The sequence below is a fragment of the Eschrichtius robustus genome, chromosome 14, assembly GCF_028021215.1.
Source record: "Eschrichtius robustus isolate mEscRob2 chromosome 14, mEscRob2.pri, whole genome shotgun sequence".
Lineage (NCBI taxonomy): Eukaryota > Metazoa > Chordata > Mammalia > Artiodactyla > Eschrichtiidae > Eschrichtius > Eschrichtius robustus.
The window spans coordinates 97424068-97448904 of record NC_090837.1 but is presented as its reverse complement, the minus strand read 5'-3'; the positions used below and the strand labels follow the sequence as shown (position 1 = coordinate 97448904).

The 24837-nt window shown below is 52.2% G+C and overlaps 1 protein-coding gene across 5 annotated transcripts in view; it reads left to right on the top strand.

Moving 5' to 3' along the window:
* Nucleotides 1–24837, top strand: part of ZNF516 (zinc finger protein 516) — a 114925-nt gene that overhangs the window by 77447 nt on the left and 12641 nt on the right. For all 5 annotated transcript variants that reach the window (XM_068563214.1, XM_068563213.1, XM_068563212.1 and 2 more), the window contains exons 3-5: nt 15352–16758; nt 22967–23071; nt 23907–23974. In XM_068563214.1, the coding sequence (XP_068419315.1) occupies nt 15352–16758; nt 22967–23071; nt 23907–23974 (1580 nt within the window). The remainder of the gene's footprint in view (nt 1–15351; nt 16759–22966; nt 23072–23906; nt 23975–24837) is intronic.

Genomic DNA, 24837 nt, shown 5'->3' with positions numbered 1-24837 from the left:
GGTTGTTTTATAGCAATTAGAGAACAGAGACAGTCAGCCTGGAAACACGCACAGCTGTCAGCTTTGAAGCCTCTTCTCGGACTTCTCTTGTCCCCTGCCCGGCTGCCTTGGTCCCTCTGGGTTTTGGGGGATAACGTTGATGCAGCCTCGTGACCAGTGCCCTGCGGGCTTCCTCATGGTGACAGCGGCCGTCTGCACCTCCCATCTTGAGGCGTTTTCCCCTTTCCGGGTTCTTTGACGCCACCCTTTAAATCTCAGGGTGAGCTGAGTCACCCTCGGTCCTGGGTCCTCCCAGCTCCCCGGGGGTGGGTCGCACAGGACTGAGGGTCCCGGGAAGCGGCTGGGAGTCGGAGTGGCTCCCGGTCACCGGCTCACAGCTCTACCGGGAGCCGCCATCCGCTTCGGACAGCAGTGTGTGGTTAGGGACGCACGTCCCGACGATGACAGCAAGGTCATCGTGACGCGTGATCCGAAACGGAGTGTATTTTCCCCTCCTACCAGTTTTGTCCCCCAGGACCCAGACCGCTCCTCACCCCCCGGAACATGAGGTCTCGTCTCAGTTCTGGTGACACTCCTCTGTCCTCGTCACCCCGTGAATTCATGGGAAAGGCGGCCAGGCCAACGTGGCACCAACGCCGAGGACGGGAGAGCGCGCTGACCGCCCGCAGGTCGGGGTGATTTGGTAGAAATGGGGGTAGGAGGAGGGCGGGGTGGGGACAGCTGGGGGCCAGAGGGCCTGGAAAGGCACATCTGTAAGAACAGGTGCGACCAGGCCGGTTCCCGGTGGCGCGGGCCTGACCTGCAGAGGCACGTGGGAGCGCGGGAGCGAGCGCCGCAGAGCCCGGGGCGGAGGCTCCGTGTGTGTGTGTGTGCAGGGGGCACGGTCGGGGCTTTGGGGGGTGGCAGCGTCTGTTTCTTGACCTGGGTGCGGTTACGAGAGCGATCGCCTTAGAGTAACTTATTGAACCGTGAACTGGTTTTGTGTATTTTCAGAATCTCTGATTTATTTAACCATAAAAAGGCTCAAAGAGTTCGGGGGGATGGAGGTGTTGTCTGGGATGGCACGGTAGACAGGTGGCTCGGCTGGTGTCCGCTGCCCTGTGAGGGGACGGCCGTCAGGGGCTCGTGTCCTGTTGATTCGGGGCTCAGCCCCTCACAACGGAGGTGTCAGCCCATTTGGTAGGGGGGGAGCGCAGCTCCGAGTTCACACCTGTGCACCCTTGCTTGGAACCAGGAGAGCCTGGGTTCCGACAGGTGGGTCTCACTGCGGGGGGACCCTCCCAGGCTTGGGTGTCCGAGGCTGCCCAGGCAGAGGCAGGGGCCGGGTCGGGGCAGAGAGGCGGCCGGGTTGCAGTCTCACCTGCACACTTAGAGCTCCGCGACTCTGACTCTGAGAAAGAGACACCCTGTCTGTTTCAGGATCGTCCGTGGATTCGTGTGGGACCCGCCGCTGATGGCGAAAAAGGAGGTGTTCCTGACACCTGGGCATCTGTACATCTCTTGGGTCGACAAAAAAGTTTCAGCAGAAGCCAAGAAATCCTCACCCATGCTGACAGGTCAGCAAAACCGTGAAGGGTTAGCCTGGAAAGGGAAGGCCTTGGCGAGACGTGAAAGCTGCTTTCACAGGCTCTGCTGTTTGTTTTAAGAAGAAGAATTAGATTAACAGTAAGGCCTCAGGTGCAGAAGCAGGCAGGCGGTACCCAGTGGCGAAGGAGTCCGGTGTCCACGGGCAGGGATGCTTCCTCATGATGACCGAGATGGGGATGTGGCGGCCAGGGATGCTGGGCCCTGAAGGAGAGGCTGGCTTAGAGGTCCCAGAGGTCGTGCTGCCCCCGAGGACGCTGCTGTTCCGTGGCCTGCTCCGCCGATGTCAGCACGCCTCTCCTGTGGACGTTCCGTGGCAGGGCGGGGCGTGGCGCTGTGCCGGCTGGCTGGCGTGGAAGCCGGTCATCCTGATGGACCCCTGGCGGTCAGCAGACCCCTGGCCTGGTGCAGTACCAGGCCCGCCGCGTGCCCGCCGCCCCAGGGGACTGCAGGTGGGATTCCAAGCCACGGGGAACGGCCTTTCGACCCCAGGGACACGACAGGCCTTTTCCTCTGTGAACCCAGCAATGAGGCTCTGCAGTTAAAGCGACACGTGTTTCTCGGGTGCTGTGTGGGTGAGTCACAGACTCACAGACCGATACGTAAAAATACGGAAGGATTTATGACTGGGGTTGTCCGTAATGGGTGGACGCTTCATTGTGGTTTTTAAATTAACCGTGAGCAGAGCCACTCTGAGGACACAACAGCCTTGAGCGTCCGGAAGGCAAAGGGCACGAGAGGCTGTCCTTGTCACCCCCCGACGATGTCTCCTGCCCGTCCGGCGTCGTCCCGCCCCTCCTCATCTCCAGACCCATCCGTTTCGTACCTCTGAGCCTTTCCTGGGTTTCCTGCCCTGCAGACAGGGCTGCAGTGGCTCCACGTGCAGCTGGGGTCAAGTCTGAGCTGGGACCGGGCGGGGCCCCTCAGCCCCTGTGTGTGACGCTGGCCACATCGCTTCGTGGCCAGGCTGTCCTGGGCGCTGGGGGCGCGCGTTGCAGCCTCTGGGCTGCTGATCCGTTGGACGTTGTGTGAGCGTCCGAGGGGGTCCAGCGTGAGGGGCTGCGCGGGGCTGCCTTTGATCGTGGTGCCTTTGCAGACCCTGCCCCTGGGGGTGACCGTGTCCCCTGTTGCCTGATGGGTTGTGCCGTTGCCCTGGCGCCGGGAAGCCGTTTCACCAGGTGCTTCCAAGGAAAGTTCATATCCGCTGACCTTGTGCCCGCCTGAGCTGTGGCTTTGGAAGATTTGCGAGGAGCAAGGGGCAGGTGTGTATCGCAGAGTTCGCTGCCGGGGACCATGAGGGCGGATGCACCGTCTCCTGTGGCTTCACAGATTCTGTGGTCTCCTGGGGACCACGGTGCACATGCATGTACCCAGGGGCACACACATGCATGTGCACATGCACACGGGGGTGATCACGGGGTCACGGGGCTTGCGGGGGTAGTAGGGACGGTGACCGAGGGTCCCCTGGAGTGGCAGTGAGGCCGTACGTGGAGCACCCCCCGTGCCCAGCTGGCAGCGAGGCAGAAGAAGCGGTTGGCCTCCGCGGTCCCTGCTTTGCCACGGCGTTTGCTGAGCGCTGTCGCCGTCTAGCTCAGGCCCAGAAGTCGGTCTGTGCCTGCTGGGTGCTTTGCAGAAGCTGCTGGGCAGGAGTGGAAGGCCGAGGTCCTCGCCCTGGCCACCTGCCCCCGCAGAGCGGAAATGGGGCGATTTCGGCCCCGGGGCTGGTGCCCCGGGTGCGTCCAGGGAACTCGTGGCACACAGGCCGAGTGGTAGCCTTGACTGGTGCGCAGAGACCCAAGGTGACCCGCGTGGATGTGTCGCCATGGAGCTGTGGTTCTGAAGACACAGCGACCAGGGCGGGTGGCTGTGTAATTTTTTCCCAGATTCTAAAGGTGATAGCCGTTTCGTGTTTTGCAGTTACGTGTCTTAGGTTTGGTGAACGTGTCTTCTAGAAATCGAGAAGTTGATCGGAGTCTGAGTGGAAGAGAGAAGCGGGGACCCTGGGTTCCTGCGTGTGTGGCTTGTGGTGGTGCTGAGCTTGGCCACTTGAAGGCTTTCAGGGTACGCATTGATGCGCTCAGCTTTTAAAAATAGCCCCAACGCGCACACACACATTTTCTCCTTTTAAAGAATGGTGTATTCATTGGGTTTTGAATTCTGGACTTTGTAATTGTCTGGCTGTGGGAAAGGGAGCGAGTTCTCAGGACTCGGGGTCACATGGGCAATTATCTGGTTGGATAGTAGCTGCCCCCGGCGGTCCTCCAGCCCAGACACGCTGCCGTTCCCTTGTGGGAAACCGCATGTGCGTGTGAGCCTGTGTGTGCACTGCGTACATGCCTGTGGCTGGGCGTGCATCTGCGCACATGTGACTGAGTGTGAGTGGCCACGTGACTGCCTGCAGTGCGTCCCCTTTGTGCCTGTGAGGAGGGAAGGATCAGGACGGACGGACACAGACAGGAGAGGGTGCCGGCTGGGCCTGGTGATTCCCAGTGTAGCCCCGGGATGACTCGACAGCTCTGCCGATAAATCACGTTCATGAACACGCTGCATCTTTGCTTTATTGTGGCTTCAGCTCTGCCGCCAGGATCAGTACATCTTTTCAGTCCCGTATAAAACTGTAAGCCGCCGGCATCTGGAGAGACGTGGAGGCTATAGATTAAGGGGGCTAGAACCCCAGCAGCCTGGTGAGGGTGTTTTTCAGGTCAGAGAGAAGAGAGAGCGTCAGTGGCTGCCGTTCTTAAAAAGTGGGTTTAGGTCACAGAATCTAGACGTTCAGACCAGTGGTGACTTTTCAGATCACTTCCCATCTTACGTCCTGCTGTTGTCCAGGCCAAACTCAGCGTTCCGGGGAGGATCCGGGTCCCTGTCCCCAAGGGGCCTCGGGAGGTGGGTGCGGAGGGAGAACGCAGGTCACAGGCATGGTAGGGCGGGCAGAGCAGAGGACGTGGGGGAACCTTCCGGACCCTGCCGCGTGGCCGGGCCGCTGCCTTCGTCACCGCGAGTCTGCTTGTTCGCTGGCGGTTAGATTAGCGGCAGCCCTCTCGCTGGGGGCGCTCTCGTGAGGGCCACGTGTGTGCTCAGCTCACGACTGAGTCCAGCGAGAAGCATCGCAGTCACGCCTGGGTTTTATACGAAGAGCGAACAAGTTAATTAGTACTGACCGAGATGGCACCTTTAGCGAGTGGAAGACACGGGGCTGAGACGTGACTTGTGTCCTCAGAGTATGTCCTCCGAGAGCCGTCCCCACCCCCTGGGATGGCCACCGCCCCCTCCCACGCGTGCACACACGCACAGGCACACGTGCACACATGCACGTGCACACATCACTGTCAAGGAGCTGCCCACACTCAGCCGGTGCACAGAGAATGCTGAGCACGCCTGAGTGCAGCAGGGCCTGTCGTGGGCTGAGTGACACTGGTGACCAGTGTGTTTGCTGATCCCCCCCCCCCACACCCCGATATCTCTCCACGCGGGTGGGCGAGTTACTTCGGGCCAAGCGGGCGGGATCCCACAGCTGCAGGTCCCCTTAGACGGCCTCGGATGGGATGCCAAGCCCGTGGAAGCAGAGGGACCGGGTGGAGGGCCTTCCCTTTTGAGTTCAGCTGATAGAATTTGATGGAAAACCCTCTACTTAGCTGTAAACATTTTTAATTCATAGATTCACAGCTCCCACTTAGCCAACGAGCTCCTGGAAAACAGTCACAGAAATACGATATTGCAACTGCTTCTCAAAATAGAAATATGACTAAAGGATTGAGAAAATAAACGTTAGTAATTGGGGCTTTCCTGCGATTTTTCCGTGCGGCATTGCTCCATTGGGGTTGTAATTCTTTGTCTAGACTTTTAAAAAACTGGATAAATTGAAGGTGAGCTATCAGGAGAAAAACCAAAGATATGCAAGAAAGAGGAATACAGCTATTTCCTCTTTATTAAAAAAAAAAGGGAGAAAGTGAAAAACCAAAGAATGAAGTTCATGAAGAGGAAATGTATGTATGCTTTGTTTTTGCATTTTAATGGAAAACAGTATAACTACAGCCCCTTGTACAGCAGGCCTGGGCAGCCTGCCGAAGAGTCCAGAAACAGTTTAGTGATGTGATTTGGGAATATTTGCTTAAATTATCAAGTAAAATATAAAATAATTCTTGCCCCTAAGTGTCTCTGGGGGAGTGAAACATCTGAGATATGATATTTATAAAATAGTTTGAACTCTTTATGTGAGCGATACAGAAAATCTCTGTATTTTATACTCACTTATACATTTATAACCATAAAAGGCTAGAGAATCAGCTTCTGGTGGGGATGAGATGACGAGGCAAACAAGCTGGTGCTGCTTAGTTAACATTCTCCGCGGTTCCTTCCCGGGCTCACGGCTTCCTAGTTCACAGTTAACTCCGTGTGAGGTCAGGACCATCCTTGTTACACATCAGCTGGCGCCATAGGAGGAGGGATGCTGGACCAGGCAAGATGGGATGCTTATTGTATATGGTCAGCTTCGTGAAATAATAAAGGTTTAACTTTGCGGGCGTGTAGATGCCAAGTGCTCAGAAATCGTGTCCCCAGAACATTTTGCCCACCTGCAATCTGAAGGCACATATGACAGTGCCGCCCCACGAATGAAAAGAATTTTGGTTTTCATGTAGACAGAGTTCTGTGTGGAAGGACATCAGGCCATGTCGTGCCTGTCTTGGGCCCATTCCGCTTTGAAGCACCCCGGTTTCTGTGTGTTTCTGTCCAAAAATTGGACCTTGGTAGGTGCTGCCTGTAATCTGACCCTCATGGTCTAATGGCATAGACAGATCATTTCACCTGAGTTAGCCAGATCATCCAAGTATATCACTAGTTTACAGCTCTCCACATTTTAACCTCTGAAAATGCTGGGGAACAGACATAAAAACGTAAGACACTTCAAGAGCTTTTGATGAACTACTCTTACCCATTTCAGATACATGCGGTACTTGCGAAGCCCTTTCAGAGGAAATATGCACAACTTCACTGATGCACACGTAAAGCAAGTTGTCGGTGTACCTCTTTGGCTGACACGTACCTGTTGTTCAAAAGTCATGCCTCCTCGGTCCGTTTCTGAAACCCGGGACGCCACGCGGAGCGCGGGCGCCGGCAGCGGGGGTCTCGCGTTGGGAGCGGGCGCCATCTAGTGGTGAGGTCCGCACACGGCGCCGGAAGCCGCGGCTCCAGGGCCAGCCCGGCCAGCAGTGTGCCCCAGAGTGGCCTTTGTTCTGCAGGTCAGCACGTGCTTGGTTTTACATCTGAAAGATTGTCCTGATAAAGAGTCCCAGTTTCTTTAAAAAGGGTCATTATAATTTGTTTGTAAATACACAGAACTCGGGTTTTGTATCTCGGGATAATTAAGCAGCAGACAAACTTTTCAACCATGTGAACGCTAGTCTGTGTCTGTTGTAGTTGTTTTTATGTTGGAGATTTACAGGGTGACTTCTCTGCCGAAGTCTTGCTCGGAGCTTGGTCTCTTAAAACGCAGCTTGTGGAAGAAGAAACGAAGGCGGTTTAAGGGACGGGCGTTCTTTGTGGGGGTTTAGCAGCTGGTGTACCAGTCCTGCCCGTTAGGAAGCAGCAGGGCTGGAGGATGACGGACGGACGCAAAAGAAGCATCATGTGCTAAGCTTCCCCGGGCTGTTCCTTACTGCACCTTCTTAATGGCATTTTAAAATCTAGAAGCCATACAAATACCTTCTTTCTACAATTACTTCGGCTTCAACATACTTCTTTATAACATTCGATTTACTTTCTCTTTGCCTTTGTAAAGTGGAAATGTTCATTACTCTTCAGAGCGTGGTTTGTAAAGTTTTGTTTAATGGTTTCTTTTCATTTTTACGTTTGTTTGAATTTTGTCACGTGGACGAGTTTATACTTTCTGTTAGGATTTGGGGGGTGAAGGAGGGTGTATAAAATGGACAGCAGCCATGAAACTAGACTTGAATTCTGTTCACTTCAGCATGGATTCGATTTAAAAACACACACACACACAAATGACCCGAGTGACACATTTTTATGGTTGCGTCAGTGAGGAAGCAGTTAGTAAGTTCTAGATTTCTAGAATGTGATTATGTTTTATGGCAGGACGGACTTCCCTCTAGTTACTGGAAGCTTGGGTGGAAACGCGAGGTATTTGATTAACCTTTAAAATGTTGGTTTTGTACTCTCTGAATAGGAATGTTCTTGAAAACATTATTTCCCGGATTTCAGGCTTTAAGTGTCCTTGTGGAACAGTGGTTACACTGTTTAGTCAGAAGGCCTGTATTTAATCTGTAACTGTTTTTCTTCAGAAATCAAAATCCGGCTTCCAAAGTGCTAAGATATTTACATTTTTTTCCATTAATGCAAATAAATTACAGTTTTGTGAGTTATTTATGTGAATAGATTAATTACATAAAATGAAAACTTCTGTACTGTATTCAGACAGACAGAAAAACAAGCAGGAACAATGTAGGGAATAAAATATTGGTTCATTTATAAAAATTTTAAAACATGATTATTCAGTTGTCACTCATTGTTCTAGTTCTGTCTGGTTTCCTTACTGAGACTTTATTGTTATTATTATTATTATTAATTATTATAGTTCACATTATATGTATAATGAGTGAGAGAGCTTTGAAACACTTCTTTTAAAGAGACTTTCTGACCATAGAGCTGAATAGTCCTTGATGGATACTGGGCCATTAGAAGCAGTTTCTGTATTATTCTCTATGGAAACAAAGCCTGTCCTTTTACAGAGGGTGAAGTGGGGCAGAGCTGGGACTTTCACTTTGGTGCTGGTGTTGTTCCTGGGCCTGGAAGCCCTGGTGATTTCCTTGTTTGCTGTAACCCCTCCTTAAAGCAGCCTCGCAAGTAGGTCACTTGGTCACGTGCTTTTCTGGATGCCCCTCTGTATACGACCAATAATAAGCGTGTCTTTGCCCCTTGGTTATTTTCCTTTATTTTCCCAGAAGGAGAACTTCCAGATTGAACCAGCCTGGGGCAGTGTTTTTCAGCGTTTCCTTTGCTTGCACAGAAAGCTTATTAAACCGTGTTTGTTAATCGAAAAGCCCCATGGATATTGCAGCTAAAACATTTTCTTAAGTCATTTCTACATTGTATCCAAGACATCCTACGATAATCCTCTTCATCACATTTCATTGAGATTCAGTGTTGCTGAGATTCTTTTAGCTGAAATATCTTTCCAGGGACTCTTTCCACCGCCAGACACCTATGCAGTTTTCTCTTTGTTAATTTCTTGCGTTTTAATTGTCTCAGTTAACTCTCAAGTTTCAGCTAAGTCTGGATGCATAATGGCTCTCATTTCTCTCAAAACATCATACCTTTTATTCTGCCCTGTATCTATTTTTGTTAACAGCTTTCCCTTTTCTTTTAAATTTTTAAAATTTTTTGTTTTTGGCTGCATTGGGTCTTCGTTGCTGCTCGTGAGCTTTCTCTAGTTGCAGCGAACGTGGGCTACTCTTCGTTGCGGTGCGCGGGCTTCTCATTGCGGTGGCTTCTCTTGTTGTGGAGCACAGGCTCTAGGCGTGCAGGCTTCAGTAGTTGTGGCTCATGGGCTCAGTAGTTGGGGCTCGCGGGCTCTAGAGCGCAGGCTCAGTAGTTGTGGCGCATGGGCTTAGTTGCTCCGCGGCATGTGCGATCTTCCCGGACCAGGGCTCGAACCCGTGTCCCCTGCGTTGGCAGGTGGATTCTTAACCACTGCGCCACTAGGGAAGGGCCCCAGCTGTCCCTTTTTAAGACAGGGTAAAAGAAATTAGAAAAAGCAGGGTCTTCTGAGAAACATTATTTAAAAACGGATGTTCTTGGTGTCACAGGAAGTTTTCAGTAACTGGTAATATGTGTTATAAAAGTTACTAGGAACTCACAAATATTAAAAACAACCTCTGAAATCTCAAAATTGCTTTTAATCGGGGAGTTCTTAATTGTGAGAATTCTTCAGGCTTACAGTACTTGGGATATTGTATCTTTGGGGAGAGGGTTATTGTTTGTCCCATATAAGGCTCAAATCACAAGAATAATTTGGGTTTAGGCAATTTTCTATCTCGAGAACCTACTCAACCCCGCTCCCCCTTCATACACTTGTGTGTGGAATTAGTTCGGTGGATCTTTCTTTTCAACGAAGAGGAACAGCTAGGAAGGGGCATTGAAGACAATCTCATGGTCACAGCCACTGGGGTTGGGAGAACCAATTACCTGAACACGCAGACTGCTCTCAGCCTTGAGCGCCAGCTGCCCTTTGCGGTCATCACTACAGATGTTACATCTGGGTTTTTAACTCAGGGACGGGGCTGCTGATGGAATCTCATACTCAGGTTGTTCCCAGATCACCTCCTGGGGCAGGAGGAGGGGCCGCAGGAGAGAGCATCTCTTCCTATTTCCTCTGCAGCTTGCACACTTCCTGGGGCCACGCGCTGGTCCTGTGGCCGGGTGGCATGAGGCGCTGGGGGCGGGGAGGCCGTGGCTCTGAAACCTCTGGGCCCTGGGAGGCGGCCAGGCGGCCCTCTCCAGCGTGACCAGGGTCGATCGATCAGTACTTTGCGAACTGCTTTATCTGGCCGCCATTTTGAGTTTTCCTGCGTGACCGTGTGCTTGTGCATCCTATTTTGGAGAGAAAGTTCGTCTTCTAGAATTGCAGGACCTGAAGTCATTTGGGGTCCAATATGAAAAGTTCTAGAAACTTGCTGCACACGTGAGGCTCAGTACTTCACCTTACGAGCACCCAGCCCAAATACGGGTAAGTTTTTGGAAAAGTCAAGTTAGGTTTCCCCCATAGCATCTGATTCTCCCCCAGCAGTTACCGCACAGGGTCACCTCCATCCCTGCGGACCCTCCCCAGCCGTGGACGCAGCGGGTGGGCGAGGGCCGGACGGCCAGGGTAGGGATCGGGCTCCCCCAGCCACAGCGAGGCCTTCTGGAAGCTGCTCTCTGCCCCAGTTTCCTTACCTGCAACGCGGGGGAGAGCAGCATTACCTCCTGGATGTGTTGAGAGAGGTGATAGCGGGTGTAGACGGCTCTGCTGGGGTTCCGGCTCCTGGGGAAGGGGGAGTCCTCTTCCCAGTCCCGCACTGGGCGCTCCCGGCTGGACGGCAGCTCACCGGCGGGAACCAAGACGCCTCCTTCCCCTTAAGGGCAACAGCGAACGTCTGTGTGGTTCCTGCTGCGAGCCAGGCCCTCGCTGCCTGGGGACCCCATCAGGGCCACGCCACCCCTAGAAGAGGCTGGGCGATGCTGGCCGGATGGTGTGGTCAGCCATGACCGGGGTACCGCTGCCGGCGTCTGGCACCACATCCCGCTCGCCTAGGGGAACCAGGCCGGCGGGCGCCGGGGACCAGGTCTGGCCACCAGCAGTTGACCCTCCCTGGTGACGTAGAGCCGCGTCTCGGCAGGCGGGACTGGTGATCCACATTGCTCCTGCTTCCTCTCGATCCCGTTATAGACGTTAGTAGCTGATAACATCCTCTGAGATTTGCTTAGGCTCCTATCAGAATGAGTCACCTGAGTTCACAGCATAACTAACTGGGGTGAGAAGCTGGGGAGACTGGTCAGGAATCAGTTGACGGCGGGGACAAGTCAGCCTATAAAGCTCCTCCCTCCATACCCAGGACACGGCTGCCTGCAGTGACCGTAGGTTTACTGAAGGGTCCGTCGGGACACTCATGCCAGGGGAAGGCCCACCGTAAGGTAAAGGCATGCAGGGTTCTGTGCTGCGTTAGTTTCTGTTTTGTTTTTTGTTTCTGTTTTAAGAGTTTCTGTTTTGTTTTTTGTTTTAACCAAGGGTGGGAAGCGAAGAAATTATAATAAACATAAAAAGAGAGGCAAAGAGCCACAGTCATATGCTAAGGGGACAGACTAAACCAAGATGACCTGATGAGGTGATATATGATAACCAAGGATTAGAAATGAGGCTCTTCTTGTAAAAGCGCCTTCAGTCCCCAAATTTGAAACCGTTCCCTGTGGCCCATCCCAGGTTTCCGTGTGATGGCTGCACCCGCGCTCCCAGAGGGAAGTGCTAACTTGCTGCTTTTAAAGTTACACATGAAGCAATGACAGAGCGTTTTCTCAAAAAAGAAGTGTGTTTCCCCCTTACATCACTCAGACATACCTGTGCAGATTCCACCACATCTCAGTCCACTGAATTGGAAGAAAAGCTGTGAGGCCGTTGAGGCACCTGTGAAGCCGCCGATTCATTTCTGGTGGTCGTTGGTCCCTTCTGCATAATCCTCCCAGCCCTGGAGTTGAAGGGAGAGAGAGACAGCCTGTGGACCCCGGAAGGCCGGCTCCTCACCCCCCCCCCGCCACCGCCTGCTGGGAGCTGACCTCCAGCCCCGTGGCAGCTCTTTGTCTGTCTCGGCCTCTCCTGAAATCCGGTTCTCCGTGACTCCCAGTTATTTGTCCTCTGTCGACCCCAGCGTGCCTTGATCGTGGCCACAGTTAGAATCACCCAAAGGTTCTTTCAAAGAACGTGCAGACCCTTCTTCCCCAAAGGCTGGTTTTTGGTCTCGGCATTGGCCTTGGGTCTTTCTTCCAGCGATGGTTCACGTCCTTTGCAGATGATGCCAGGGGGCAGCCAGAATGCTGCTGTGGATGAACTAGCCCTCCCTCCCTCCCTTCAGGACACAGGGACTGAATGTCAAAGTTTGTGGTGGTCCAGCCAGCAGCCCTCTGTTCTAGGTGGCACGGTCCAAGTTCCTGCAGTCATTCTCCACATTACTTGGTTTCCGGAGACCTCCCTCCGTGAGCCTGTCCTGGATATGCTTTTGGCTCTTCTTAGTATGGGGCTCAGAGCCGAGACTGGGCTCCTGCAGCTAGGTGAGCACTGTCGGTGCCCTCGCCTCCCTGGCTGTGGCTGTGGCTTTACCTTGATACATCAATAAAACCCTGGGCCATGGAGACTCACACTGAGCTTGTGGTCCCCTAGGAACCTGGACTCTTTTTCACAGCACAGCCCTTAAGCCAGACCTTTCACTTCCTGCACTTTGTTTCTTCTTGTTAGTTTTGAGCCTTTGTTCCATCCTGTTGAAAACTTTGGAATCTCTGTCTTTTTTTTTTTTTTTTTTTTGGTGATGGTGGGGCTGTGGGAGGACCGAGGCTGTAGCGTCCTTAGGAGACCTTCCTCCCTGTGGATTCTGGGCGGGGGGGTCGGGTCAGCTCCCAGTCTACCTTGTTGTCCGGCCACATTTCATCTTGTGCCTAAGACCGTCCGGAGGCACCAGGTCCATGTGTCCTTCTGTCCCCTAAATGACCAGTGTGGTAAGCCTCTCAAAAGAGGGAATCATGGGCTTTTACGGTGCTATTGCTTTTACCCCCTAAACCAGAGATAAAATATTTTGAAACGGTACCTATTTTATAAACCAGAATCCCAAGGCTCACAGAATGGATCTAATCTGCTTTCTCAGCTGGGCAGTTGAAAAGTGCGTTTTGATCTGCGTTAACATTGCTACAAACTGCTTCCTTTGCTACTCAGTGCAATTTAAGACCCATGCACAGAGGTGAGGAGCTAAGGAAGGCGTTTCGGAACCCTCACGCAGGTGTGCTGGCCCACCGTGAGGTGTGGGGATCCTCGGAGCCGTGTCTCTGAATTCCGTTACTGTGATGGAGGGCCTGCTGTGATTTTTCACTTGGTGTTTTGGTCAGAGGTACTGGAGATTCTCGTGATGTTTGAAATCCTTTGTGGGAGCACATAACCTTTGGGGGCTCTGACAGATGTGCTCTGAACACCTGCAGATGTGTAGTGTCAGGTACAGTGGCCCTGTTGTTTCAACTAATAGGCTTTGGCGTGTGTTCTCATAAATCCATATGCCTTTAATGCAGGAAAAACTAGGTCCCCCAAGCCGCCGTCCTGACTCTCTTTGAAAGTGTAAAAGTGAATTTGACAGACTGAGCCCCTCAGCCTGAATTAAACAAAGGCCAAGACGGTCCCCTGCATTTAATTCCAGGTTAAATGCCCTTTTTATCATCAGAGCTTTCCAGGGCCGCCAGGTTTGCTTTCTGAGTAAACGCTAGGTACCCACATGACAGGCAGGTATATCTAACTTTATTTAAATGTTAGCTTTTCAGAGCCTACAGGATCAGAAAACGTATTCCTCCTTTGTCTTGTTTCCTGACCAATTCTGCCGATCACTACATACTGGTAACATTTCTTATGTGGACGTAATCCTTTAAAGTTGCTTATAAGTGGCTCTCTAACTACCTACTAATTGAAAAGGAATATTTGTTCATTCAGGTGTTCACTGAATATTTGTTCACTGTGTTCCTTCAGGTCTCTGGTAAATGCCTTCTGTGAAGGACACTTTCCTGCTTTCCTGAAGATCCCTTTGGAATACACTTTTTTTTCTTTCTTTTTTCACCAATTTGATGTGATTACTGTCTTAACTCCAAAAATATACTTAGAAATATTTTATTTTATTTTATTTTTTGTTTTTTATTGAAGTATAGTTGATTTACAATATCATGTTAGTTTCAGGTGTACAGCACAGTGATTCAGTTGTGTGTGTGTGTGTGTGTGTGTGTGTGTGTGTGTGTATTTTCAGATTCTTTTCCCTTATAGGTTATTACAAAATATTGAGTATAGTAAAATACTAACTTTAGAAATATAGTAAAACATTGAGTACAGAAAAATTTTAAAGAACATTCTATGTAAACAGATACCTACATTCCATGAGAATGTTAAAATCTCTAAAAACTTCTTATTTAAAAACCCACAGTATTGGGCTTTCTCATAAAAGAAAACCTAAGATTTTAGTCAATCCCCGCTATGACACCTGTAATGAGAAAAAACACCTCCGAGCTCGTACTGATGGAAAGAATCCACGCTCTGTAGTTCGGAAAGGTTTAAGACATCCAGAAACGTTTGTGCACCTTCTAACTGAAATAAACCCAAGGTCGTCAGTGCAGACTTCAAGTGGGTTTTTTGTTAAATCGTGTCGAATCCACTTGCAGTGCAGTCCGGTCGGGGAGAAGCTTTGCAGCCTCGGTGCCCAAGCTCGGGTAGCCTGGCTGCTCTTGGGGTGATGTCGCCGGCACTCACCCGGGAGGGTGCAAGGCCGCCCCGTGGCAGGGAACCTGTGCCCGGCCAGCTCTCCTGTAGAGGGCTCCAGGCAGACCCCACAGGAGCGGCAGTGGGCGTCCCACCCAGGGAGCACCGTTTCTCCCGGGCATTCCCCCCTGGGAGGCGCGGGGATGAAGAGTGTGACTCACCCCCTTCCCTCTCATGCCTCCAAAGGAAACTGTTGGTGTCCAGGTTTTGGAGCTGTATGTTGGACTTTACTAGGCAGTCACGGGGGCCCATCCTGAATCGGCCCGTAGTTTCTGAGGCAGCTACAGGATCCCTGGGGGGAGAGCACACTTTTCCAGCCCTGCCTCTCTGTGACCACGGGCTGAGGGGTTCTTTGAAAGTCACGGAAAGCTTTATGCTGTTATAAAGAATTAAGTCTTTTTTCCTGGTTTTTGATAGAACTAGTCCCCCTCTGTTAACTAGTAACAGTGTAGTTGTATGTCACTAGATAGGCAGCTATGTTATTTTCCCCTGTAGTCTACTGAGTCATCTAATTGGAAAAGAAGCCTCACCCCAAATAGCGCCATTTTGCCCTCAAGTTTGATCCGCTCTTAACAGAGCTTACTGATCCAGGTCCTGGATCGCACTGTTCCTGAGACCCACACGCTTCCCTCCACATGTGCACGTGGCAGTTTGGGTGTGCTTCTCTGTCTTCTGTTCTGAAGAGAAATGGTAACGTCACGTTTTCCATTTCGATCCTCCAGGGACAAAGCCACACCGCTGCTGCTTTCCTGAAGAAGTAGCCTCCACTGCGCTCTCCAATGGAGACCAAAGTCACACACTTGGAAATAACCCATCGGGAAGAGCTGCCAGGGAGCCCGGCGCGCCGATCGCAGCTTCTGTGTCCGTACTTGAAAACAGTAGCAGAGACACTTCCAAGAGAGCAGAGCAGCCTAGGTTTTCTGTGGACTTAAAGATGCCAGCATTTCACCCCGAGCAAGAAGGCCCCGGCTCCAGGGATGCTGCAGACCTCCCTTCACGTCCCCCTCAGACTGCGGATCTGCAGCTCCCCTCTGAGAGCCAGGCCACCCACCCGCAAGAGAAGCTGTCCGATTTGCACAACACGGAGCATTCCGGGGGAGGGAAAAGGGCGCCGGCCCCCGACCTGATCCCTCTGGACCTGAGTGAGCGGTCGACTCGGGCTGACCCCAGCCACAAGGAGCTGGCCTCCTCCCTACAAGCTGCTCTGGCCGTCCACCCGTGTCCTTACTGCAGCCATAAGACCTACTACCCCGAGGTGCTTTGGATGCACAAGCGCATCTGGCACAGGGTCAGCTGCCACTCCGTGGCCCCCCAGTGGATTCAGCCCAACGGTTACAAAAGCATCAGAAACAACTTGGTTTTCCTCACCCGGAGCGGACGCACGGGCCCCCCGCCTGCCCTCGGGGGCAAAGAGTGCCAGCCGCTGCCCATCTCCCGGTTCACCCGCACTCAGGTGCCGGGCGGGGCTCCGGGCCCCAAAGGGAGCCCCTCGCCCCTGGGGATGCCCACGAAAGCTGCCGGCTTGCCCAGGAGCAAGGAGAGCCACCCCGGCGGGCCCTGCGCGCTCTGGGTGGCCGGTCCCGACGGGCATCGGCAGACCAAGCCCGGCCCCGGCCCCGAGCAGCCCGGGGCTCCGCCGCCCCCATCCAAGCCCAAGCAGGAGGCCGGCCCCAGAGCCGGGCCCGCGGCGGGCAGCGGGGGCTTCAGCAGAAGTGCCACACCGACGCCCACCGTCATCGCCCGGGCGGCTCCCCAGCCCCCGGCCAACAGCAGGCAGGGGGACAAGTATGGCCTCCCCCCAGCGGGGGCCGGCCTCGGTCCCCCAAATAAGCACAGTGCCCTGGACCCGCCCAAAGCCAAATTCAGCCCTCAGCCTCAGGGTCAGCCGCATGGGAAAGGTGACGGGGGCCCCCCTCTACCTCCCCGAGAGCCCCCCGCCAAGGTCGGCTCCAGAGGGACTGCGGCCTTGCAGGCCCAGCCCGTCCTGCACACCATCAAGCAAGAGCCTGCGTCCGAGGGCCCCGAGAAACGCCTGGACATCCTCAATATCTTCAAGACGTACATTCCAAAGGACTTTGCTTCTCTCTACCAGAGCTGGGGCGGCAACGGCCCTGCGCTCGAGCACAGAGGTAAGGGCTGCGGGCCCTCTCCCCGCCCGCCCTGGGGGCCCTGGGACCTCACGGGGGCGCCCCTCCTTAGCAGGGCACAGCGTGCCCACTGGCTGTGTCTGAGCCCCGACGCAGCGCCCTGGCTGCTGTGCCTGGCCTCCTGGTGACATCCCCGGCACACCCAGTCACGTCCCCTCCACGCTGAGCAGGCTGCCTCCGTGGCACTTCCTCCACTTGGTCATTTTATCTTATTTTTATTCTTATTATTTTTGTGGCCGCATCCCGCAGCTTGAGGGGTCTTAGTTCCCCGACCAGGGGTCAAACCCAGGCCCTCTGCAGTGAAAGTGCCGAGTCCTAACCACTGGGCTGCCAGGGAAGTCCCTCCGTTTGGTTATTTTAAACAAGAATCGGTAGATGTTCATTGTCTCATGCTTCTCCAAAGACAAGATGTGCATTTGAAGTGGTTACTTAAGTTTTATCTTTACACGTATATAATTTTAAAAGCGCGCATCAGTACTGCAGCATTCGTTAGCAGAGCCTTTGCAGAATGTGAATGTCCCTTACCAGGTTTGGGGAATTGACTCATGTTTAAAATTCTGGAAAAATTTATACCTCAGATCATTATCTTCCTTTCCTCCCACAGTACCTCGGTATTAATACCTAATAGGAATAATAATTAGGAATTGTCAACAAATTTCCACAGGCTCTGTTGAATGCCTGCATGGGATGTGATGCCCTCTTCTTGATTATAAATTGAAGGTAGCTCTCAGTTAATATCCAGAACACTGGGAAATCTAAGTATTTCCATTAAAAAAATAAATAGACAAAAATCCCTATGGGGCTCTGGCTCTCAGTTACCTTACCTGGGTGGTCCTAACCCTTCTTTGGATACAACTGTACATCAAGCATCTGTAATTTATTAAAGTAGGGTACCATTTCAGATGAATTGTGAGATCCAGTCCCTCAAATTCCAGGAGCTCAGAAGCACCTTTGGGGGACAGAGTTCAGATCGGGGGAGTCACGTGCACAGAGGCACCCGATCCGCTGTGTGGGGTGCCTGGTGGCAGGCGGGTGTGCGTCTCTCAGTTCCTGGTCTCCTCCTGTGACTTGGAACCTGCCCAGCTCCGTCGCTGGTGCCACGTTGGTGTGACGAGGAGGCCTTTGGTCCATGTTGACCCTTAGAGAAAAACGAAGGTGTTTTTCGACTAGCAGAAAACTCAGGCGTTCCACAGGCTTAGAGATTTTGGCAGCGGGATCCTTACCCCAGGTGTTTCTGGGGCTGTGGCTCAGAGACAGAGCTTCTCGAGAACTTCTAGAATGAAGCGGAGGCCTGGCTGCCTGGAGGTGGTGGAGGCTTTCATAAGATGCGGTGCACAGAGCGTGTCCTGGTTAAGACTCTCATCGCCTCCCCTGTGCTTCAGGTGCTCTGGGCGCACGGCCCTTGGTAGGTGGGGAAAGGCTGCTACCACGTAGCTTAGCGTTTCCACCTTTTTGGATGTTGTTAAGTTTAGTGAGCTTTCCATGTTCTCAGCAGTGTTTCCCAGTTGTGCAGATTATTTGCTCTGAGATGGAATAAACGTATATTGGTTGGCCTTTTGGATCTCATGCCAACCCTCAGTTCTCTAGATACAGGTTTTCGTGGACCCTAAAACAGAGAGAGCACTTGGATATAGATGATGGTGAGTTTCGTGGGCGCCGTGCTCCTGGTCACCTTCTCCAGTGCTTCCCGGAGTCTACACCCGGCTGCAGAGCGAGTGGCGTCTGCACCAGTGTTTGGATGGCTTCCACTTAGTAAACCCGACTTGAACTTCATTTGTTACAACCCACGGCCTGCCCGAATACAGCTCTGAACCTGACAGTTCGCACCTAGTAAGCGGCCCACATGCCCACTTCCTAAAGGCTCTCTCTCTGTGCTGTGTGTGGACCTGCCTTGTTGTTGCTTTTTTTCCCAAAAAAGTAGAAGTGAGTTTTAAGTTAAGGTTTAGAGAATATCAGATGACAGACAGACTTTGAAGTACAGGTAGCCTGAAATGTTTTCCATTTCCTTAAGATTTTTTAAATAAATGGTTCTAAGGCTCCCCCCTCCCCTTAAACAGAGGTTAGATATTTATCTTTTAAATGTGAAAAATGCTAAATCGTCCTCAAAGCGTGTGTGCTGTTCTTGGATGATTTACTCTTCTCATGTCAGGTGTAAGTCTGCAGATTTATGGTGCTTTCCCTCACCCTGGTTTGGGTTTCTTAGTGGAAGTGCTTAAAATTTTTTGGCCTTGATGTGTGAGTTCATAAGTGCGGTTTGAGAACCGAAGCTCTTGGGTTTAGGGAAGAACTGAGGTCAGCTGTGTAAATCCTGGTCGGCCTGCCTCAGTTTACCTTGAATGCCCCCCCCCCCCAGGGGGGAATTGCTCCTCCCCGATGGCCCCTTCTCTCCCTCATGGACTCGGTTTGGCTCCTGGTCTGGACTTGGCGGTGGTTCAGAGCAAGCCCAGAACTCTTCTCATCTCCGGCCCATCGCGTCTTCAAACCCTGTCCTTTGCCTCTCCTGCATCCCTTTCCCGGTCCAGCGGCGGACGGGTACCAGTCCCTGCTTGGCCTACGGGGGGCCTTCGCTGGTTCCTTTCTCCTTTGAGTGGTTGTTTATGATGCTTTGAAAGTGTCGTAGCTGCAGGGAAGCCCAGCAGGTGTGGCGAGGTCTATTTGAGAGGTGAACAGAGAAGTGATGTTTCCTGTTACGGAGACTCTGCGTCTACTATTACAGCCTAGGAACGATGTGCAGCCCCCTCCCAAAAATTACGTTCCCGACATGTTACTGAATTTGCAGTAACTAAACTCTCAAGGTTTTGGTTTCTGCTCCGTGCTGAGCGCCCATTTTTTTCTCGAGTACCTATGTGGTTGACTTTGGCATCAGGAGTCTAGAGTCTAGAATCTGAGCGAATTCATCTCCATTCCAAAATGATCTCTGCGACTGTCCTGTTCCACGAGTCTGTCAGCACTTTGGGGGCTCACGCTGTCCTCTGATGCAGTCTTGCTGTGTTTCCCCGAAGGGTGTCGTCTGCGAGTGAAGATCTCAGCCTCCCCACGCGGGCCGTGGGTGACACGTATCGCGGTAGGAAGGCAGAAACGTGCAGGAGGGAATCTTGTAAAAGAAGAGGCACTCACCTGTTGTGGACACGAGCTCCTTGTGGTGCTGGAGGTGTGACCCTGTGAGTCTCAAGGGAGGTATTGTCTTGAGACAGAGGAGGTGCTCTCGGGCGACGTCTCTGAGACATCAAGGTTTTATGAGGTTAAGAGAGAGAATTCTCAGAGAGCTTTTCCCCACTTGTGTTTTGACCGAATGATGTTTGTGTAGAAATGAATAGTCTGGAAACTCTGCCAAAAGAGGAAAGATGTTACTTGGAAACGATCATCGTCACTTCCCTTAGGGGCTTGAAGCCTAATCCTTTAAGGATAAAAAAAAAAAAGCTACATTTCCTGTGATCATTCTGCTGTGTAGATCCCAAGGCTGGAAACAGGTATGAATGTAACGTGAGTGGTTTGTTGATAGAACAGTCATAAAATAGTAAATTATCTGTGTTTCCAGAATTTGTGTCCAGCCTGTAGTAGAGGAGGATATGGATTTTTTTTTTTTTTTTTTTTTTTTTATTTATTTTTGGGTGTGTTGGGTCTTCGTTTCTGTGCGAGGGCTTTCTCCAGTTGCGGCGAGTGGGGACCACTCTTCATCGCGGTGCGCGGGCCTCTCACTATCGCGGCCTCTCTTGTTGCGGAGCACAGGCTCCAGACGCGCAGGCTCAGTAGTTGTGGCTCACGGGCCTAGTTGCTCCGCGGCATGTGGGATCTTCCCAGACCAGGGCTCGAACCCGTGTCCCCTGCATTGGCAGGCAGATTCTCAACCACTGCGCCACCAGGGAAGCCCTGATATGGATTTTAGAATTAAAAAAATCGAAAATAAAAGAACAGGATAATTCTGGATAGGATAATATATAAGGTTTTTCTTGTTGGGACTTTAAAAAAATCTTGTATGCCCAAGACATATTAATAGGATGATGACAGAAGATTTGTACTTCCTTTGTGTGAATCTCGGTAGAATCTTTGCAGGATCCTTCAGTTTCCTTCCTCCCCTGGCTGGCAGGGGTGGGGAGGACCTCTTGCAGCATAATGAAGTTGAATGAGTGTTGACAGGGCTTTGGAGGAGAGTCTGCAGGTGCCCCCGAAGACCCGCCAGGCCTCTTCCTTTCCTTTCTGAGCCCACTTTCTATACACAACTTTACTTTTGAGGTCAGAGTGTCAGAGCTGCTCGCTCACCAGGTAGCCTTCAATTCAAATGAAGTTTGTAACCTTTCTCACTAGCTCAGAATTTTGGAGTAGCTTGGGCATAATATTATTGACTGTAAAGGGCAAGGGTCTTTTCTTTAAAAAGTAGGGAGAAAATGATATGATAGAATGCATGGGAAGACAGTGTGTGTATGCATGTGTGCTGATGCATACTGAATTCAAAGAAATCAGAATGGGTGAGTGGGTACAAGGGCCGTGCTTTTTCTGCTGCTAGTTTGGATGGGAATTAACCTAGAAAAAAAAGTATGATAATGGCTTAGTTTTGCATGTTGTGACCATTAAGATGCAAAGACCACATGGGGGAGTTGTCATCATTGGTGGGTGTCCTGGAGGCATCCTTAAGGACCTGCGTCTAGATGCAGCCCCATTATTCTTGGGACAATCCAGGCAACCACAGCTGCTGTCGGGGGGTGGGGGGGGGTGGGGGTGGGGTGGGTCTTCTTAGGAGCCCAGCTGGATGGTGCTCATAGTGAAAAGGAGGGAGGAACAGAAGCGAGGATAAAGTTGAGATTTTCCTGGACCAGAATCAGAGGAGGGAGGGACCGCCCTGAACGGCTGAGTATATTAGCTGTTGATAGAAGCCGTCTTTCATGATGGCTGCCTGTGATCAGAAGAACTGGGGTGTCCGGCGCACTCAGGAGCCCCAGCCCCCGTCTTGGGCCCGTCGGTCAGCCATCCAGGGAACGCCCTCCTCAGCTTTTCCTTCCCCCGACACGGCCTGGTCAGAACTCCAGGAAAGAGGAGGCGGGTGGTCTCAGCCCATGAGCCTGCGGCTCCTGGGGTTGCGTGGCCGGGTGACACTTTCCATGTTTTACCGGGAACCTGACACGCTGATCTTTTACTAATGACAGGGCACGAGTGGGTTAAAATGTGTCTTATCATTCTCCTCGCATCCCTGAAGGAGGTGCTGAGGAAGCTGAGAACTTTGGGGGCAAATTCTTCTCTTTCTCAGAGACTCACGTTCATGACTTGTCCAACGAGAAATCCACCAAGATCTGCCCTACAATTCGTGCATTTCTTTGGCTGTTATCTCCATAAACATTGCCTGTAATGTAGAAACAATTTTTTATTATTTTTATGTGTTGTGGCTTCTGAATTAGGACAAGAGAATGATTTGGTTTCAGCTGTTTTGGCTAAGACACTTGGCCATCCTTTCACTCGCCTTTTACATTCATATGTCAGACTTTAGGTGTGTGAATACTCAGCTCAGGGAACATTGTTTAAAAAGATTTGTTGTGATAGGCATACCTTTTTCTAGTTAGTATTTTTGATTTTTGTTTTCCCGTTGAGTTGAGCTACCACTGAGCCTGATGGGAAGATCAGGCTGGGAAAGTCATTTCAGAGCTACTGTTACATGAAAAATTAGGCTTTTCTTCAGAGAGATGCCCTCATCCAGAAAAGGCAGACAGACAAGTACGCGTCTTCTGCGTCCCTTCTCTAGCAAAAGCCGGACATCTTTTAGGGTCAGGAGGGAACAGGAGGTCGGTGCTCTTAAGACCGGCCTCCTTCCTAGGCGTCCCGTCTGTGCTCTGCCCGGGATGTGCAGGACACACAGGTAAGGGGCCGGCAGCGGGGGGAAGGTGGGGATGGCGCAGCTCCCGGGCGTGTGCTCCAGCATCGCCTTGGGGGCAGGGCCCAGCCCTGCTTCCTGGTCCCTCACTTGGTTTGGCCACATCACTCCATCGGCCGGATGCGGGCCACCAGCTGCCCGGGTCCCACACACCTGAGGGCGCATCATGGGAGTGGAATTTAATCCTCTCTCATCTGTGCTCCCTCGCGGTCCTGCGCGTGCGGGCTGTCCGGGGGCCTGAGGTGCCTGCCATCAGGACACAGCGGAGGGACTGACGATGTTTTCCTCTCGCCCCCTTCCTCCCTCCCCCACCCCTGCACCGCCGCCCAGGGACGCTCCGGACACCGGCCCACCAGGGAGACTTCGTCTGCGTGGAGTGTGGAAAGTGCTTCCACCAGCCCAGCCACCTCCGGGCCCACACGCGGGCTCACACAGGTACCTGCCCGGGGGGCCCCGGGGTGGGGGCAGTCTCTGTTTCCCGCAGTCGGTGACGTATTTAGATTTCTCTCGGGTGAGGTGAGGGGTCAGGCCTTCTCTCCTGGGATTACACTCTAGGCTGTCCCATCCGGCATCTGCACCTGCAATGATTTTTCCTTTGCATCCAAGTGCCGTGTGGTTTAATCTGAGATAAGCCTGTTTTGCAAATGCTCCACTTTAATTAGAGTGGACTCCTCAGAGGTGCACGGGGTAACGAGTTAATGCTGCCACCAGGACGCACTGAAACCCAAGTCCCCCATCGGCATGACATCCGGCTGCCTGCTTTCCTCATTGGCACCAGCTGGCCTCTGTGGACCGGTGGGTGCTGAGTGGCGGAGTTCCTCGGCCTGTTTGTCAGGAGCTCGCCTGAGATGGACTCAGGGGGACGCAGTGTGTGTGTGGTGGGAACACCACACAGCCAGGGGGAGGCGGGGCCGGGGCTGCTTCATCCCAAGCGTGAAGGATGCATCCGTACCCCCGCTCGGGTCTGATGCAAAGTGACAGGGGCCAAACGGTAAGTGGCGCAGAAGGAGGGGCCCTCTGCGCGCGCCTGGCTAATTAATGTTGTCACTGATGGGTCTCTTTGGCGAGGAAGCCTGAATTAAAAAGGGCACCGGCCCCAGGCAGCGTTTTCAGTCTCTGACAGTAAGTGTTACGGTAAACTGGCATTTTCCGGCCACAGGCTGGACGCTGGGTCTTTTTTTGTGTGCCAGTGCTTAATCTGTGAGGGGCGCGTGTCACGGGGCGTCGGGAAGCTAGTGTCCTCCTGCTAACGTACACCTTGTTCTCACAGTGCTGTTTGAGTCTAATGGCCTCCGAGGTGCTGAAGCCCACGCCACCTCCGCAGACGCCCCCAAACAAGTAGGTCTCCCGACTCACGGGTGTGTGGGTTTTCACGTGGTAGCTGGGAAGAGGGGTGTCACGATGGCCATCACAAGGGTACCACGTGGTGTTTTACCAGCTGTGTACGTAGCTTTGCGTTGCCGCGGATCGGAGCCCAGGGCTGCGGGACAGTCTGTGGGTGCCTGATAATCACTGAAGGCGGCCCAGGCCGTGAACGACACGGTCGGGGTCGATGCAGCTGCGTTGGGTCTCGTTGCGGGTGACGGAATTGGTAGAGACCGGTGGTGACAGAAAACACCAGAAAGTCATACTTTTCCACTCAAGATGTTTTGCTTGGAGGTTAGCTTGAGAACAAGTTAGGCTTTGTCTCTTGTCTTCAGAACCGTATTTTTAAAAATTTTTATTGGAGTAGAGTTGATTTACATTGTTGTGTTAGTTTCAGGTGTACAGCGGAGTGTATCAGTTATACATATATCCACTCTTTGTTTAGATTCTTGTCCCATATAGGCCATTACAGAGTTTTGAGTGGAGTTCCCTGTGCTATGCAGTAGGTTCTCATTAGTTGTCTGTTTTATATATAGTGGTGTGCGTTTGTCAATCCCAATCTCCCAATTTGTCCCTCCCCTTGGTAACCATAAGTTTGGTTCTCTGCGTCTGTGACTCTATTACCGCTTCGCAAATAAGTTCATCTCTACCATTTTTCTAGATGCCACATATAAGCGATATTATACGATTAATATTTATCTTTCTCTGTCTGACTTACTTCACTCTGTATGACACTCTCTAGGTCCAGCCATGTCGCCGCACATGGCATTATTTCAGAACCGTATTTTTGAATCACTCCATAAGAAGCGTTCTGCTGAGTTTGGTGTCTCAGGGCC